Source organism: Berghia stephanieae, chromosome 1, assembly GCF_034508935.2.
Source record: "Berghia stephanieae isolate SIO BIC M18660-M18661 chromosome 1, UCSD_Bste_1.3, whole genome shotgun sequence".
NCBI classification, from domain to species: Eukaryota; Metazoa; Mollusca; class Gastropoda; order Nudibranchia; family Aeolidiidae; genus Berghia; species Berghia stephanieae.
The window spans coordinates 85,997,213-86,016,029 of record NC_088360.1 but is presented as its reverse complement, the minus strand read 5'-3'; the positions used below and the strand labels follow the sequence as shown (position 1 = coordinate 86,016,029).

At 36.4% G+C, this 18,817-nt stretch overlaps 2 protein-coding genes across 2 annotated transcripts in view; both read left to right on the top strand.

Moving 5' to 3' along the window:
- Positions 1–513: 513 nt before the first annotated feature.
- Positions 514–5,213, top strand: LOC144960018 (heat shock protein 70 B2-like). Its single transcript, XM_078892965.1, has 2 exons — positions 514–646; positions 3,136–5,213. The coding sequence occupies exon 2, from the start codon at positions 3,136–3,138 to the stop codon at positions 5,041–5,043; it is 1,908 nt and encodes a 635-aa protein (XP_078749091.1). The 5' UTR covers positions 514–646; the 3' UTR covers positions 5,044–5,213.
- Positions 5,214–8,864: 3,651 nt separating this feature from the next.
- The window catches only part of LOC144960011 (pancreatic lipase-related protein 2-like), a 45,080-nt gene continuing 35,127 nt past the window's right edge, over positions 8,865–18,817 (top strand). The window contains exons 1-3 of the mRNA XM_078892956.1: positions 8,865–9,216; positions 15,920–16,127; positions 16,573–16,693. Of these exons, the coding sequence (XP_078749082.1) occupies positions 9,147–9,216; positions 15,920–16,127; positions 16,573–16,693 (399 nt within the window). The 5' untranslated portion in view covers positions 8,865–9,146. The remainder of the gene's footprint in view (positions 9,217–15,919; positions 16,128–16,572; positions 16,694–18,817) is intronic.

The following is an 18,817-nucleotide window of genomic DNA, read 5'->3' as shown; positions in this document are numbered from 1 at the left end:
AATTGCCAGATAGATTTTAAGAATCAGTCATCTTCTTTTTTTTTATTTATTTATTTTTTTTTTTTGCTTTTTTTTTTTTTTTTTTTTTTTTTTTCATATCCCGATTGCAGAGTATGAACTAATGCGTAAATTATCGTGTCAACTGCGTTGATTTTTTTAAAATGACGAAAATCGGTTAAAGGTAAATTAGGTTTTGGTTAAAAATGACAGTTGAATGTAACTTTTAAAATGACATTTGCGTAAAATAACACATTTAACTTCAGTAGAAACTGTCCAAAAAAAAGTTACCAAAATGCCAAACTGGCAAGCACGCTAGAAAAGCAGAATGACCTACATCTCAGCCAATGACTCCGCCTCTTTTGATTTTCAACCAATCAAATGCTTAGTGGTTTATATTTAGAATGTAAACAATCCTTCTAGAAGTTACCACATGTTGCGAGTAAACTCAAGAGCAATGTCGAATGCTTGAGATGATAGTTAAGTTGCCTTATAAAAGACAGAGCTTCAGACAGTCAGATCAAACTTAACTTCACCGAGAGGAAGAAAGCTAAGAGAAGAAGCTCGTTTTTTTTAAAAAGGTTTATTCATTGCTCTTAGAGAAATTATTTTATCCTTTCCCAACTCCATCAGCGACAAACATCAGAAGGTAAGTTTGAATTGTTTTATTTTGTTTGAATTTTTGTTTAGCATCAGCTTTTATAGAGCAGTATAATTAGGTGCCCCAAACGTAAACAATAACAAGTTGCTAGTGATTTTCGTTAGGGGCCGGAAAGATTTACGCACAATATAGGTCTCCCAATTTTGTAGTTTGAGTTGTAGGCAATACACTTTCAGTATTGAAAATATGTTTACATAAAATCTAACAGTTGCAGAAATAATAATATAAGACTAAATTATTCTGAAAATCAGGCACCGAATAATTCTCGTTTTGTTCACACCAGCGCAATAATTTGCTCTGGTCTAAAAATAGATAGACTGTAACTTTTGATAAATTTTACCTTTTTTTCCATAAAATATCCATATCTAGACATTATTTGATGTATGATCGAGTATTTATGAATATGTGTTTCTTTTGCCACCTAACAGCCAAATTTTAAAGGTTATTTTTTTCTATAATTTACATTGGAACTTGAGCTGTCAAGACAGGAACATGTGGTTTGCCATGTGCTTCTAGACTTGCATTATCGTCGGTCGTGATCAAGTTAAAAAACTTTGTGTGATAATTTTTGCCTGGCGTCACTAAAACAAATCATCAAACGAAAAAACAAAATATCCCCTGAACTGCCGTGGCAAAGTTGAAAAAAAGAAGTATTTTCTCACGAATTAATCCGTGGTTTGTAATGAAATGAATAGATCGCTACCTTCTGGAAATATTGTTACGTATTTTCTGCAAGATCTAAATCAGACCCAACATCTACTCCATATGTTGTCAATCTCGGACAGTTAAATGAAGCTAGTTTTCTTTTATTTGTTCGATTAATTGTTAACTGAAGGTGGAGCTAATCGAGTTAATGCCTGACTTTGTTTACTTGTGGATTCCTAGAGTCCAGATGTCGTTATACCTCTGAAATTTGCTTTGGTTTGGGTTTGTTTGTTTTTTCATGTGGTAGAGTTGACATGTTTATTTTTTCGTCTGTTTTTTTTTTTGTTCTGTATTTTGTATTTTGGGTTTTTTTTTGTTGTGTGTGTGTGTGTATGTGTGTGCGTGTGTTTTGGATTGTTTTTTGTTTTTGTTTTTGTTTTGTTCCTCTCTCTTCCTCCTCTTCCATCTCCGCTTTTCTTCTTTTTCTTCTTACTCTTCTTGCACCTCCAATCTCTTCTTCTTTCTCCTGTCCTTTTCTCTCTCCTCTCCCTCTCTCTCCTCCTCTCTCCTCCTCCTCTCTCCTCCTCTCCTTCCTCCTTTCCTCCTTCTCGCTTCTCCTCCTCCTCCTCCTCCTTCCTCCTCTCCTCTTCCCTTTCTCTTACTACTACTATCTACTTACTACTACTACTCTACCTACTCTCTAATACTCTACTCTTACTCTCTCTACTACTCTACTACTACTACTACTCCTACTACTACACTACACTTACTACTCTCTCACGACGTCACCACTCCTCTCCTCCTACTACTACTACTCTACCTCTCACTACTCTCTACTACTACTACTACTACTTTCTCTACTCACTACTCTACTACTACTACTACTACTACTACTACTACTACTACTACTACTACTCTTTCCTCTTCATATTACTTACTACTCACTACCTACACTACTACCATTATACTACTCTTCTACTATCTCACTACTCTACTACTCACCCTCACTACCTCTTCTACTCTACACTCTACCTCACTACTCTATCTACTACTCTATACTTTACTACTACTACTACTTACTATCTACTACTACTACTACTACCTACTACTTACTACTACTACTCTTTGCCTCCATCTCATATTGTCTTCCCTCTCTCACCTCACCCCATTCATCTCTTCTTCTTTCTCCCGTCCTTCCTCCTCTCCTCCTCTCCTCTGTTCTCCTTCCTTCTTCTTCTTCCTCTTCTTCTTCTTCTTCTTCTTCTTCTGTCTTCTTCTTCTTCTTCTTCTTCTTTCTTCTCTCTTCTTCTTCTTCTCTTCTTCTCTCCTCCTCCTCCTCGTCTCCTCTCCCTTCCTCCTCCTCCTCCTTCTCCTCCACTACTACTATTACTACTACTACTACTACTACTACTACTACTACTACTACTACTACTACTACTACTACTACTACTACTACTACTACTACTACTACTACTACTACTACTACTACTAATATTACTACTACTACTACTACTACTACTCTTTTGCCTCCAGTCTCCATATTGTTCTTCCCTCCTCCACTTCGCCCCATTCACCCTCCTCTTCATCCTCTTCTTCTTCTTCCTTCTGCTTATCCTCCTTTTTCGTCATCATTTTATTCTTCTTTGTTTTCTTCGTCCTCTTCTTCTTCCTCCACCTTTTTCTCCCCCTCCTCTTCATTTTTCTCCCCATCTTCCCTCCCTTCTCCTCGTCCAGTTTTTATTATCATTGTTATTTTGAAAATAGTTGTTCTCTCCTACTGCCATATAATGTTTTCATTATCAAACTGTAGAATGTATTTTTATTTTCACCAGATGACCAGAAATAGCAAAGCGCCTGCCATCGGCATCGACCTTGGCACAACCTACTCGTGTGTGGGTGTCTTCCAGCATGGAAAGGTTGAAATCATCGCTAATGACCAAGGCAACAGGACCACGCCCAGCTATGTGGCTTTCACAGATACAGAGAGGCTGGTCGGGGACGCAGCCAAAAATCAGGCAGCTCTCAATCCTAGCAATACGGTTTTCGATGCTAAACGACTAATTGGCAGAAAGTTCGACGACAAAACCGTGCAAAATGACATGAAACACTGGTCATACAAAGTTGTGAATGTTGACGGCAAACCCAAAATAAAATCAGAATACAAAGGAGAAAATAAAGTGTTTGCCCCAGAAGAAATAAGCTCAATGGTTTTGGTGAAGATGAAGGAAACAGCAGAAGCATATCTTGGCCAGACAATCAGAGATGCTGTTATCACTGTGCCCGCATATTTCAATGACTCACAGAGGCAAGCAACAAAAGATGCAGGAGCTATTGCCGGTCTCAATGTTCTACGAATCATTAACGAACCTACGGCTGCTGCGTTAGCTTATGGTTTAGATAAAGGGCACAAGGGAGAGAAAAATGTCCTTATCTTTGATCTCGGTGGTGGCACATTTGACGTGAGTGTTCTTACTATTGATGAAGGATCCATGTTTGAGGTAAGATCAACATCCGGTGACACGCATTTGGGAGGCGAGGACTTCGACAATCGTTTAGTGGCACACTTCAAACAAGAGTTTAAGAGAAAGCATAATAAAGACATTTCAAAAAATGCAAGAGCAGTGAGGCGTCTCCGCACTGCATGTGAAAGGGCAAAAAGAACTCTCTCGAACAGCACAGAGGCTTCTATCGAGATTGATGCTTTGTTTGAAGGTGTGGATTTTTATAGCAAAATCACAAGGGCACGGTTTGAGGAACTGTGTGCAGATTTGTTTCGTTCAACTTTAGAGCCAGTTGAGACAGCACTTCGTGATGCAAAATTGGACAAATCTAAAATTGATGAGGTAGTGCTGGTAGGAGGTTCCACTCGAGTTCCTAAAATCCAGAAACTTCTATCCGACTTTTTCGGTGGTAAGGAATTGAATAAGTCCATTAACCCCGACGAAGCTGTTGCATATGGTGCTGCCGTTCAAGCTGCAATCCTCACTGGTGATACTAGTGACACCATCAAGGATGTTCTACTGGTGGATGTGACACCTCTTTCCCTTGGTATCGAGACTGCAGGAGGAGTGATGACCACACTCATCAAACGAGGCACAACCATCCCAACCAAGGCATCCAACACATTTACAACCTACGCAGACAATCAGCCAGGCGTCGCTATTCAAGTATTTGAAGGGGAACGGTCAATGACAAAGGACAACAATAATCTTGGCAGATTTGAACTGTCTGGAATTCCCCCAGCTCCTCGTGGTGTTCCTCAAATTGACGTCACTTTCGATATCGACGCTAACGGAATTCTAAACGTTTCTGCCAAAGATAAAGCATCAGGTAAAACCAACAATATCACAATTAAAAATGACAAAGGGCGTTTGAGTCAAGAAGAGATTGATAGAATGGTCTCTAACGCTGAGAAATATAAAGAGGAAGATGAGAGACAGAGGGAGCGTGTATCAACAAGAAATAACCTGGAGGGATATATCTTTAGTGTGAAGCAAGCCATTGATTCAGCACAGGACAAACTATCTTCTGAAGACATAGAAACTGTGAGGTCAGCTTGTGACGGAGAGCTAAAATGGTTAGATGAAAATTCTCTAGCTGAAAAGGATGAATTTGAGAATCATTTGAAAGAACTACAAAAGGTTGCTTCTCCAGTCATGACAAAACTGCATTCACAGACCACAGGTCCGAATAGCAATGGTTCGTCCTCCAATAAGCCAAACGTGGAAGAAATGGACTAACACCATCATAACATGATTGTATTTATTCATATTTCCTGTGGTTCATAGTTCATAGTATAGATAAGTCATAGATGTATTTTACTACTTAATTAATGTACGTACTTAATGTAAAATATTACTATTTATCAAATCATAACTTGGCATAAATTATTTCATATGTATAAATCGATAAAATGATAAAACAAGTGTTTGTTGATTAACTTTTTTTCCTTTTAAATCTTTTATTTATATTGTTATTTCTGACGTATGTGTGCAATAGACTCCGGTAAAGTCGATGTTGAATAGGCTTTTGAATGTGTCCACGTCTGTATTAGATTAGAATAACCGTTGTAGTCCACATTTTTGGATTACCTTGGCCATCGACTGATCCGTGGTCAATTATACACATGTACACGCGCGAGCATACAATAATATATTATTGTTCATGCTGCCGAGGACGGCACAACATTTTTTTAATGGCCGTAAACCTCTTACGGTTTTCTATCGAGATCTGGAACAAAGTCAAAAGTTTTCTGGTCATAATTTCAAAAAGTGATTCACGTGAGCAAGAAGTGGTTAACGGACAATAACAGAGGATAGAATGAAATATTTGTCATGAAGCGTGCAGATAACGAGATTAGTGGAGGGGAGCAGCTGCGGCATCGCACTCAGTTGACTGCCAAGCGAAAGTTCCCACATTAAGTAATTTATATCTCGCTGATGCCAGAATTTCAAAGTAATAAGGATTGGTCTTAGGGTCTGTTCTCCTTACACATTGAACACGCCATCCAGAAAAATAAATTCTACGAGTATATACATGTAATTCCGAATCCCATTCTTCATGCACACCAAACGCAAAGGCTATATATATATATATATATATATATATATATATATATATATATATATATATATATATATATATATATATATATATATATATATATATATCACTTCCATTGACCATCAATATAAAACCTAAATATTTAGCCTGTGTCTAAAAAGTAGGCTACTATTGTTGCAGCAGTTGTTGTTTTAGTAGTTGTAACAGGAGGAGGAGGTGGTGAATGAGTAGTAGTAGTAGTAGTAGTAGTAGTAGTAGCAGTAGTGTTGTTTCATTTGCTGCTGATGCGGTGAAAAGAGTTGCAATAGGATTGCTAAATCGGCATGATTAGAGGTTTAAGTGAAACGGCTGGAAAGTACATTTATCGGGAGCTAACTTCTAACTAGACGTCTAGATGTATTCTTTACACAGTTTTTTTTTTTTTTTTCGAAGTGAGCTTTTCTATAGTGTAATATCAATTGAATATGGTCAGAGAGTGTTACAAAAAGGTACCAAGCCAAAGGCAACACTGAACGAGACATCATCCATGTGAAGTACTATCATGGTTTCCTTTTTGACAAGAGACAACGCTGTTACCGGTCAGGTACTCATTTTGCACCTGAGTATGATGAATAAATGCGTAACATAGACTCAGTGTTGCGGATTGGAACTCGATCCTTCGCCCAACAGTTCATAAGCTAAACACAATGCCACACTTACCGATTAAGTTACCAATCCGTAAAATTCTACGTTGTTTATGACGTCACTTGTGGCGTCAATGGCTGACAACTGACATAAACAGAGCAGATAGCTACATATCGTGTGTTAAACGGCTATCACATAATGTATTTAACATAGGTTAGTCTACCTGTATTTACGTAAATCGAAACAGGTTGCACCGAATGAACCTCTGTTGTTTTCATAAACGTTTTATGTTCGTATTTGAAGAGGCAACCTGGTGGTGTAGATATGGGACACATCCTTTCGGTTGTTGAGGCTGAGGGTTCGTGCCCCGGCAAAGACAAGGGGAATATATGCGCGGTTTAAAGACAAGTGAGCAATCCCATAATTTACAAAATACCATATGTCCATTTTCTCTAACCTTTATTTTGTGTGTGTAATGTGTGTGTGTGTGTGTGTGTGTGTGTGTGTGTCTGAGTTTGAATGTTGTACAATTAATATTTTAACCCCAGTCAATGTTATCTTTTTTACCAGAAGTAGAAAGCGGTTCCGCGGTTCCACTGTTTATTGTTTTACCGACGAAAGGTTTGTAACAGAAACGGCTGTTGTTTTTATTGTTTCCATCTAAAGCCTTTCCATTTTCACATTTTTGTTATAGTCTTATTACCAAAGAACTGACACTGACATTAGTGGATAAACAATGTAAAAGAATATCCAAATCAAGTTGTGTTTTCCTCACAAAGGCAATGCTTCATGTTAACTCTTTTAATCTTAATATTGAATTGAAAATATCAAATTCAGAACTTAGCGGGCAGGCACAGGCACCGGAGTAAGATAAAGATCTGAACAAGTGTGTATCAAACATAGCAAGAAAGAAGAACACAAGAAAAAAAAACATCCAAAAAAACCAGTCTTCATCGTTTATTCCTGATTACCAGGAGGTGTGAGGTTCGATCCCCAGTTGAGGAAGACTGATTTTTGGGATGTTTTTTTTTTTTTAATTTTCTTCATAGCTTCATAGTCTGGCATCGTTTCATACATGCTTGGTCAGATCTTTAAAATTGAATTGAACAATTGTGCAATTATTATAATTAGAGGCTGAATAAAATTCTTCAAGCCTTTGGGTTTCAAAATGCCCGATGAATCGAAGTAACGAAAGTATAATCACATATGATTAACATGGTGTATTTCTATAGATCTACCATACTCAATTATTCACGACTACGCTATATAATAATGATAATAATAATAATAATAATAATAATAATAATAATAATAATAATAATAATAATAATATTAATAATAATAATAATAATAATAATAATAATAATAATAATAATAATAATAATAATAATAATAATAATAATAATTTATTTCCGCTGCAGACCAAACCTATGGAAATGCTTATTTCATACAGTACAGGTCGCATGTTTAAGGCATTTTTTGTGTTCCAGGATCTTTTTTTTTTTTTTTTCTATATTTCTTTACTATATTTTCGCCCTCTTTTCATCAACCACGCTCAAAAGTGCTTGGCATTATTAACCAAAGCGATAACAAACTACATAAATGTCATTTTTTTATACCAGTATATATTCTTTCTTTGTTTTTTTTACTCATAATAATGTCAAACTCAGATAAACTTTTTTTTTTGCGTTATCTATCGTTACTTCAATAAATATCGATCGATTAAAATAACCCCCTGCTTGGCAAAAGGTCTGATACAGTTCAAAATGAAAAACAATGTTTTTGTCAACTTATACGCGGTGTTAGGAAACAATACTTCTGTCGTAAAACGTGCGCTCATTTTTACTAAAATTCCAAGTGCAATTTAAAATTAAGATAAAGGAAAACTCCACCCAAGTCGCCACGAACAGGAATATTATTATTATTATTATTATTATTATTATTATTATTATTATTATTATTATTATTATTATTATTATTATTATTATTAACGCATCGCGAAACTCTGCCCCACATTCGCAAGCCAGGATTTTGGTGGATGCTTCGCGGTCTTGTAATTGAAATAACTGAATAACGTGCTGAGAAGGGGATTTTATAACCTCCTAACTCAATTAAGAAAACAAAATTTTTAAACACAATTTTTATTCGTTTGAATGATTTTATTTCCTTTTTTTTTTTCGGTCATTACTTTAAAGTGCGACTTTTGCCTTACGAACAAGGACAACCGTGTACTTTGACAATTTACTTTGATATTTGAGAATCCCTCCTTTTTCAACGGAACATAACTGGATAAAAATTCAATTTTGTGAGATATGCCCTTTTTATCTTGTGATCATCCAGTTTCATCTGGCTTCCACATCTAGAATTTTACCCCTTTTCGTTACGAGCATGAAATTCGTGGGAATTTCGGAGCTTTGGACTTTGTACCTTCTTTTGAGCCGGTGATTCGGAGTTAAATGTACCGTGGCAGAGGAACAAACCATGCGCGAAAAAACATAAGCAATTCGTTTCATTAGCACACTTCCTGCACCGGGGCCAAAGCCTTTTCGACCCGGGGTGAGCTATAAGAACCACGAGCGCTCACGAGTACTGACCAGAAAACAAAGATTTGATATATCGATTTGAACTCGCGAGTATACATATTTTCCACAGTTCTATGATTACCGTCAAAATGCATAGGAGTCAATGTTTTGTTGTGTTTGTTTGCTTTCTTTTATCAGTGATAGGTGAGTAATAGTAATTTGATTTTCATTCAATTATAAGATAGTTAAAGCAAATTTAATTCAAACCAAACAAACCAAATTTCAATATGTGACCCGTCGTCTCAATCCGATGTTGTGTCGTGGGGGGGGGGGGGGTGCTGAATATTTAATATACACTCAAAATATGAAACTTGGATTTACCTAAATTTGCTAAAATATCAAAATTTCGTACTTCTGAATATCTAAACTTCAATTCACTTTTCAGCATTTTCTTCATCTCGACATGGTACCGGATTGACCCATTTATAATCTTTCTGAATTGAATATCAAATTTAATTTTAATTTTTTTCCCTCTGTTTATGTTCATTACTTCTCATTTTGTTTCTTTTTTATTTTAGTTTTAATTTTGTTTTGTTTTGTTTTTGTATTTGTTTTATAGGGTATCTATTTTTTTAAATACATCCCCTTATATTTTTTTCTTCAAAAGATTGATTCCCACAATTAAATAAGAACACGCAATGTTGAAACGGGGCGTGTATAGTATTGGGAGAGAAAAAAACACACGCTCATCACACATCATAATGTAACTTCAGCTGATTCGACGTTAAACTGCCCCTTAATCAAAAAAAAAGGAAAAACATTAGAACAATAAAATAAAAATAAGTCCGTCAGATCCCAAGCCAAAGAGGTTGGACCAAGCTACGTCGTTACAATAAAAAAAATGGTACGAAAAGTCCCCAACCATGGGACAATTGGTGCGAAGTGTACCTAGATTTAATGGAATAAACATAAAAGAGTAACAGATATGTGGATGAAAGTCCCCCAATCTACTCGCCCCCATGACTTTTGTCCCCAATTTTTAAAAATTGGTTTCTTTGTTTAGGTTTTGGTTTTATTGTTGTTCATTTTTATTTTCAATTCATGCTTCATGTTGAACTTGAGAAATTGGGGAGGACAGGTGGGGCTTTTGGTAGGGTCTTTTATCATACTAATCTCTTAGTGTAGGCGTCCTGTTCTTGTCCTGGAATGAGACCCTGGCCGGAGTCTGTTTGAATGATGGAAGAAGCGTGTATTCCTTTCTGTGACAAGTAATGCCCACCCCACCCCCACCTAAAAAAATAGGTGGTTGTGTATAATAGTTTTATAAAGCATACGAAGTTCTCACTTTTGGTGGGGATCTCCCCTGTAGTTTGAGACGTTGGGTGACCATGGAAGGTTGCTGTCGAGACCTTCTTTGTCTTGCTTTTTCATTGATACCCCTGACCCAACAGCGTTGCAGGCACTGAAATATATACAACTGTCGTCTGTGTTGTCTATTTGCTCTGGTGATGAAATGACTTTAAAGTGTAGCAAATGTCGTTGAAGTTCTTAAACTTGAACTATATGCTGTAGTTGTCATAATATGGCCAATAGAGCCAAAGCTTACCCCGATTTCTGTAAGTAGAAACAGATTGCTTGCTGCCCTTTGGTATGATGCGTTCTAACACAAAGTTATTTCCGCCACATCTGACAGACCCAGCTAGCCAAGTGGACAAGGGGTCAGAAAAAAATCTCCACTGAATCCAGGATCGTTTTCGGCCCCTTGGCTAATGAGCGAGTGCTTTACAAAATGATATAATATTAGAACCGACCAAACTTAATCCATACTAACTTGTAAATTTATATTAAGTTGACTTTGGAACAAATCAACTGTCAACATGGGTTGAAAGTTGAAAATGCATTTCATAGATATTTTGAACGTATGATATGTAAGCATATCGTTCCAAATTTGGGTGCATCGGACTTAAATCGGAGAAGAAAGTTTAGAAGGGTATCACGTAGCACGTCATTCTCAAGAGGAGATTAATTTGATGTTGTCATGGTAGGCCAAATACATTAAATATTATAGCCGAAACAAACATCTGTGGTGGGACCCATCGCCTTAAACCGGTAATATTATGTTGGGGGAGAATAGAACTTAAGAATTGCATTTACAGTAGAAAAAGTAAAAGAGAAGAGAAGAAAGAAGAAAAATAGGATACTTGGGTTATAGATGGTCTAGGCTATTTATATGTTGTATTGTGGAGCAATTTCTTTAAGTTCAACAATTTATAATTTTATATTTTTCGTAATCTTAACTTTGAATTCACTTTTTGTCGTATGGACCACAGCAAATAATGCCGAATTGACTCAATAAGTCACATTTATATTTTTGCTTTTTGCTAAAGTGGGATTATTTGGTCTCGAAATGTTATGTTTTTTTGTTGTTGTTGTTTTTTTATTGTTTTTATCTATCTTGTAGTATGAGCCCACAAGTTCCTTGGATTGTGTGTTCTCGTTTGTAACCCTCCGTTTCCTCACACTATCCGAGACCACAATACGATTTTATTGTCGTCTTGGATATTATCTAAACAGGTTGTACAGTGTATTTTCGTAGACTTAGGCAACGCTTGATAATCATTGGAATGTTTACGTTTCCTTCGAATGCTTCCCCATCCATTCATTATTACCGCGCTACGTGATGAATGAGAGGAGGATGGAAATTGGGTTATGGGGTAAAGAAGCAAACGAAAGGGTGGGTCACATAGTTAAACCTAAGCCCAAGGTCAAGTGTCAAGGAAAACAAAGGACTTTGGCCTCTGATTTGTGTTTCATTTTCTCTATAATATTATTATACCAGTGAATCAGTGAATATATTGTTCAGTTTGTCAAAAATTGGCCATGTAGGATAGTGTCAGGAAAATAAACAGTTAAAAAGAACATGATGGGATTATCCTCGAGACTACGCTAATTAAACAGGAAAACTCCCATCGTGAACTATAGACATCGATGATAATGTGAAGTGTAAAATTAAAGGAACTGGGGTTAAACAATAAATAATTCATACCTCGAATCATTTCTTCTTCTTCAACTTCTCTTTTGTAGACAACACCATCATGTTGGTGAAGATATTTGCCTTTTGTTGCATGCTGTCATCAGTTTTAAACAGTTATCAAAGTGAGAAATTAGGGATCCGGCACTGGTGTAAGAAAAAGATCTGAAGAAGTGTGTATAAGACAATGCCAGACAAAGAAAGAGAGAAAAATACAAGTAAAGAAAATCCCAAAAATCAACTTGCCTCGACTTGGGAGGCAGGCAAACTTATAATTTTTAAACTTTTTTTTTTCTTTTCTTTGTTTTTTTTTTTTTTTTTTTTGGGTGGGGTGGGGGGGGGGGGGGGGGGGGGCTTGCATTTTTCTTTCTTGCATTGTTGCTATTCTGCCATTTTATTAAAGAACAAAGTATGTGCTATTTGGTTAACATTGCATATACTGTGTTCTTAAAAACAACAGCAGTATTTCTTACACACATTTTTTTAGATCTTTAGGTTTAAGCTGTTCTATATTGTTCTTTAAGATACTGTTATTTCATCTGACGAAACGTTCCATTCTTTATGAATTGGAGAGAAAATAAATGTATTGTGCGTGATCGCATTGCTACGTCTGAGTTTTTGATGGTTGTGATTTGGAGTGACTTTATATTTTGAGCTCTCCAGGGACGGCTGGTAATAATGGGCAGGGTGGGCAAATACCAGCCTGTTTTTTCGAGTTATAAGCTGTATTACCAGGTCCGAAATAATCAAATTTAAATTAGATGATTTCAAAAGTTACTACGTAAACTTGATACTTCGTACTGAAATCAATCTGTGTGTATTTTGATAGATTGCGAATCACCATGCACCCCGTAATGCATAATACGCTCCTGTTCTTTTTATCCCCCCCCCCCCCCCCACACCCAACCACTCCACTCCGCCCACATCGTCATCTCATCGTCACGTCGCCTGACGGTGAACTAACTCCGATTTTTGCTGTCTGGCCTCTAGTACTAGGTCGGGCTAATTCAAATGAGCCCGCCTTATAAACCAGTGAACACATAATAGAGATTTTTGCAAACGAACTTTTTCTTATTTATTGCCTTACTTGTGCTGGTGCCATTGATGTAATGACTTTGGAAAGGTTCCAGTATTGAATTAAATTTATTAATTTACTAATATTATATCAATTTAGTATTAATTTGTGTTGTTTTTATATATTTGTTTATCCATTTAAATTATTTCTTTTTTTTTTTCTCGTTTTCTTTAGTGCTTCTCAAAACTCATTTATTTAAATTGTTTTCTTATTTGTTTTTTTTGTTATTGTTGTTTTTTGTTTGTTTTTTTTTTTTTTTAAACAAATTAATTTGTTAGTTCTTTTTTTTAAAAAATTCTTAAAGTAATTACCGCTGTATTTTTATTGCCAGACTAAATAATTTTGCAAAACAATGTAACTTTCTATTGTATTCCCTCTAATAAAACAAAACACTTCTATTCAAAAGTCACGACTAAATAAATATATAAAATGCAACCACCATTTTGGTTTTCTCAACAATTGAATTAGTATATGAGAAATACTCTTCTGAGAAAGGAGAGAGTTGAATTCTAAGTTATAGAGGAAATAAATACGTTTAAAGGAAGGTTGGGCAGATTCCGTACTTGCCCGTCCTGAAGCTAATACATACATAAGATAGTTCGCGATGAAGAGGCGGGAAGCTAGGGGTTGGTTGGGTAAGGAGCAAAGATAACACGGTCGTTATTGTGATAGTCTAACGAATGCATGAGGAGAGATTGGTAGCATTATTTTGTCTTAATTGTATTGTATGAATTATTGACGAAAGCCTAAGATTAAATAAACTTTGTTTTTGTTTGTCTTATTTTGGCTATGGAACTGATACTTGTCATAGCAGACCTGCCTACTTTAAATAGGAAAATAAAAATCGTAGTTTTCAGGGCTAATAAAATCGTAGATATTTTAACTACCCTTTAAAAAATCACCGGAATTTTCGTCTGTTTTGATAGATATCAAATTTTAAAAAACGAGAAAAAATGATTGGAAACGTAATAATGATGGTGATGGTGGTAGTGATAGTGGTAGCGGTGGTGGTAGTAGTAATGGTGGTGGTGGTAGTAATGATTATTATTATTATTATTATCATTATTATTATTTATTATTATTATTATTATTATTATTATTTATTATTATTATTATTATTATTATTATTATTATTATTATTATTTTATTATTATTATTATTATTATTATTATTATTGTATTATTATTATTATTATTATTATTATTATTATTATTATATTATTATTATTATTATTATTATTATATTATTATTATTATATTATTATTATATTATTATTATTATTATATATTTATTATTATTATTATTATTATTATTATTATTATTATTATTATTAAACGTATTGGTGGTATTACTGTTGTTGTATTTTTTTGTGGTTATTAATGGTATCAGATTATTGTTTGGTTCCATTTACCATTTTTTCCCACTTTCATGTATGTGGTCATCAAATTGTATGATTTATTGGCGAAAGCCTAAGATTGAATAAACTTTGTAATATCGTATGGTAACCATCATTGTCGACGACATCGTCGTTGTCATCATAATCATCATCATCATCATCATTAACAACAACAACAACAATATTAACAACAAGTACTACAATAGCAATAAAAACAATATCAACATCAGCATACAATTTCCGTCATCGTCTCCACAACTATCATTCTAACCAACAGCACCACCAAAACCACTACCATAATTACATCCTCCCTCACCGCCTCGTCTTCCTCCTCCTCCTCCACCACAACTACCACTGCTACCACTATTCTAACCACTACCACCACCGGTACAATCATTCTAACCACCAAGACAGCAGTAAAAATGATGCAATTTGAACTCTGAATGAAACTCGAGTCATATCGCTGTTGTTGCTTCTCGATGAAAACTTTAAGGTTACTACGTACTACTGAAAACCAGAAATATGTAACAGAAATATTAATCTCGCCGTTGAGGGATTAAAGCATCTCTTAAATTTTTCTAGTGAACGAAATCTGGGAACGAAATGGACTTGTATTGTCAAGGTGTTGTCGCATTATGTCTCGTCGCTTTATTTTTTTAGTTGTATTCTCTTTCGTCATTCATTTTTGATTACGTTTGGAATAATTAAAATCTACTGGTATTGTCATTTCATTGTGAATGTGATTATTTGTGGTTGAAATTTTTTTTTAAAAGGTGAAATATATATATATATATATATATATATATATATATATATATATATATATATATATATATATATATATATATGACCGAATCATCTTTGCCCCACCACTGTAAATAGGCTAGAACCGCCACTGGAGCTCTCCATTATGGTAAGCTTTTAAACGGGATTTCAATTTATCTAAGCAGTCGTGCGGTGATCTGCATTGGAGTTGGTAACCCGCCTTTTCGCTCTGTTGAATTGTCTCATATTTATTCCGTCGATCATAATAATATCGTGATCCCACATCACGAGCTCTTATCTTATGCATGTCTAACTAAAGCCTTGTGCGCTGCTAACTTTGCTGACCCGTTACTGGTTTTCAAGTTTTATTTAAGAAATCCAAGAGTCTTGCTGGCTTTGTGATTAGTTGTATGTGATGATTCAATCTTATGTCAGTATTCTATTTCTTTATGCGAGGTTACGACAAAAGGTCGATGCATGCATATGTAAAGTAAGGATTTTTAAAAATTACAATACATTTTATCAGAAAAAAAAAAATAAGGCGAAGAAAACGTCTGGTACATTAACTTGCTTACTTATATTATAAACTCACATATTAATGTCAACCTATTCGGTAAATACAACATTCCCAATTCCACAGATGGTGCAGTCATTCACAGTGACAATAGGATATTACGTCACAATGCTTGTGCTGGTGTCATTTACCCAGGATTGGGTTGCTTCGATGTCCATCCCCCTTACATCAACACGAGATGGCTACCTCAAAGTCCTGCCTTTGTGGGCACTGCCTTCCTTCTTTATACAAGGGAAAATCCCACCACGCCCGACAGACTTGTAGCTGGAAGAAGGTACCGTACTAGCAATAATTCGCTCGATTCACCTCGTCGTGTCACTTTGGTAAAAGGAAATAGATGGTGCCCAAATTTAACAATGAGCGCAGTGTTCTTTGTTTACAGCTGACGGAAGTCAATCGTTCTGAAATTATAAACATAAGAAGGAGAAGGAAGAGAAGACGAAGAAGAAGAAAAGAAGAAGAAGAAGAAGAAGAAGAAGAAGAAGAAGAAGAAGAAGAAGAAGAAGAAGAAGAAGAAGAAGAAGTGGAGAGGAGGAGTGGGTGGATGAGGAAGATAGTGATTATAGCTTTGTTTCGAGCACTTCCAAAATATACCATTTTGAGTGATTAAGTATTTTAAAGATAAAATCAATGCAGAGTACAAATAATTTCGTTTTAAGCTGTTGATTTCAATCGTCAATTTTCACTTTTGTCTTTGGTTTCATTCCTACTATATACAGTTCTAGCATTGATCAGTCACACTTTAACGCCAACAACCCAACCAAGATCTTGGTCCATGGATTCCTTCAGCATAGAGAGGTGCCGTTCCTCATCAACTCAACCAGAGCACTTTTACTAGAGGTAATGGCGGGAGGGGGGGGGGAGGGGGGTTTGAGCGCAATATGCACGAAGTTTGTTCAAAGCACTTTATGAGTGATCTCAAGCCAACAGAAACACTTAACATGTATGACTAGACACGACGCCTGTAAAGCGCTCATTCGATGATTACTGAGTTTGCGCGTCGGGGCTCTAACGGGGCCCATTTGAGATAGACGACGATTGGGATTGTTTGGAAGATTTAACCCTTTGCCCACTAGTCATTATGATATCGGAAATGCTATCGCCGTCTACATCTACGCCAGAATAGAAATAGAGGGTGGAGCCTACCATGATATAACATTTTATGGAGCCCCAATTTCATCATATCAGTTCTGTCCACTGACAGGTGGGTGGGTATCGCTTTCAAGAACTTATGTCCTTATATGAAATCCTGAGTTTTTGACCAATCAACGATTGCTCTTTTGATAGCTCGCTTGTCAACATGAGTCAGCTCAGCCCTTGATTTATGTCCAGGCATCACAGGCGGGATATGTTGTGTAACTTCAAAGAGATATGAAGTGAATAGAAAAGTGCCAGAAGACAATAGAGAATGAAAATTTTTCGCGGCGGTGGTGGGGTTTGAACCTGCGACCTTATTGGTACGACAACTCCGCCTGGCAGGTGAGAGCGTGGCTCTACAGTGTGAGCTATCAACGAACACAAAAAATATTCGTTTCAAACTCAAAGTCATTACTAGATCCCTCTCTCACCCACTTCTTGAGACCGCCGATTCGTTCGTACACCACCATCGCGAATAATTTTGACCAGCAGTTAAGCTTAATAGCCAATATTCTCAACACAAACATATAACATAGAAACGATTGAGACATTGAGTATGCTCCGGTGTATGGGGTGAATTTTTAATTCAGAAAAGTGAGTGGAGCAGGCACTTATGTTGGTAACAACAAGATATGAAGTGAATAGAAAAGTGCCAGAAGACAATAGAGAATGAAAATTTTTCGCGGCGGTGGTGGGGTTTGAACCTGCGACCTTATTGGTACGACAACTCCGCCTGGCAGGTGAGAGCGTGAGAGAGGGATCTAGTAATGACTTTGAGTTTGAAACGAATATTTTTTGTGTTCGTTGATAGCTCACACTGTAGAGCCACGCTCTCACCTGCCAGGCGGAGTTGTCGTACCAATAAGTTCGCAGGTTCAAACCCCACCACCGCCGCGAAAAATTTTCATTCTCTATTGTCTTCTGGCACTTTTCTATTCACTTCATATCTTGTTGTTACCAACATAAGTGCCTGCTCCACTCACTTTTCTGAATTAAATACACATACAAGAGCATCACTGTCTCACGTTCTAGTATATTGTGTGAATATGGTATAAGCCTAAATGTGTAAATATTCGCGATGTGGTAGAACGACGGTCTCAGGTAGGGATTAGTATGACTTGAGTTTGAACGATATTTTGTGTTCGTGATACTCAACTGTAGACACGCCACCTGCCAGGATTGTCGTACAATAAGGTCGCGGTTCAACCCCACACGCGCGAAAAATTCATTCCTATATGTCTTCTGGCCTTTTCTATCACTCATTCTGTGTTACAACATAAGTGCCTGCTCCCCTCACTTTTCTGAATGTAACTTCAAGACCCGTACCGAAAGCGTGATGAGCCTACTAAGGCGTGGAACAGGTCTTGTATGTATGTTGTATATCTCACGCTCTGAATCTAGTAAGCGATCACATCAAAACACGATCGTGTTTTAATCTGAATCTAGGACTTCATATACAGGCAATCCCGCCCCTACTCAATCCTACAGGCGTCGTTTTTCATATAACAGTACCTGCGTCAGCTATGATTCCCATGTCGTGACAATCAAAGGCATCCTTTTCCTTCCCAGCCGTTTCCCCATCGGGTGGGGAAGTGATGTCACTTTTACGTCATCAAAGAAATTCCTTAACTGACCGGCTCAAGAGTAAGACGACCGTTCTTTCAACAATACTGTCTTTAAAGTAATGGCTACAGTTAAGATACTGCTATTTACTACGAAGGTAGTATTTCCCACACAAAAACGGTCAAATTTCACACATATCTACAAGTTGCAGCATGAAATGGAAAGGCAACGAGTAGAATACTGCTATTCTCCTAGGAAGAAGTG

What these genes read in the sequence shown, in the direction of transcription:
- LOC144960018 (XM_078892965.1), top strand. Translation starts at nt 3,136, where the DNA reads ATGACCAGAAATAGCAAAGCGCCTGCCATCGGCATCGACCTTGGCACA.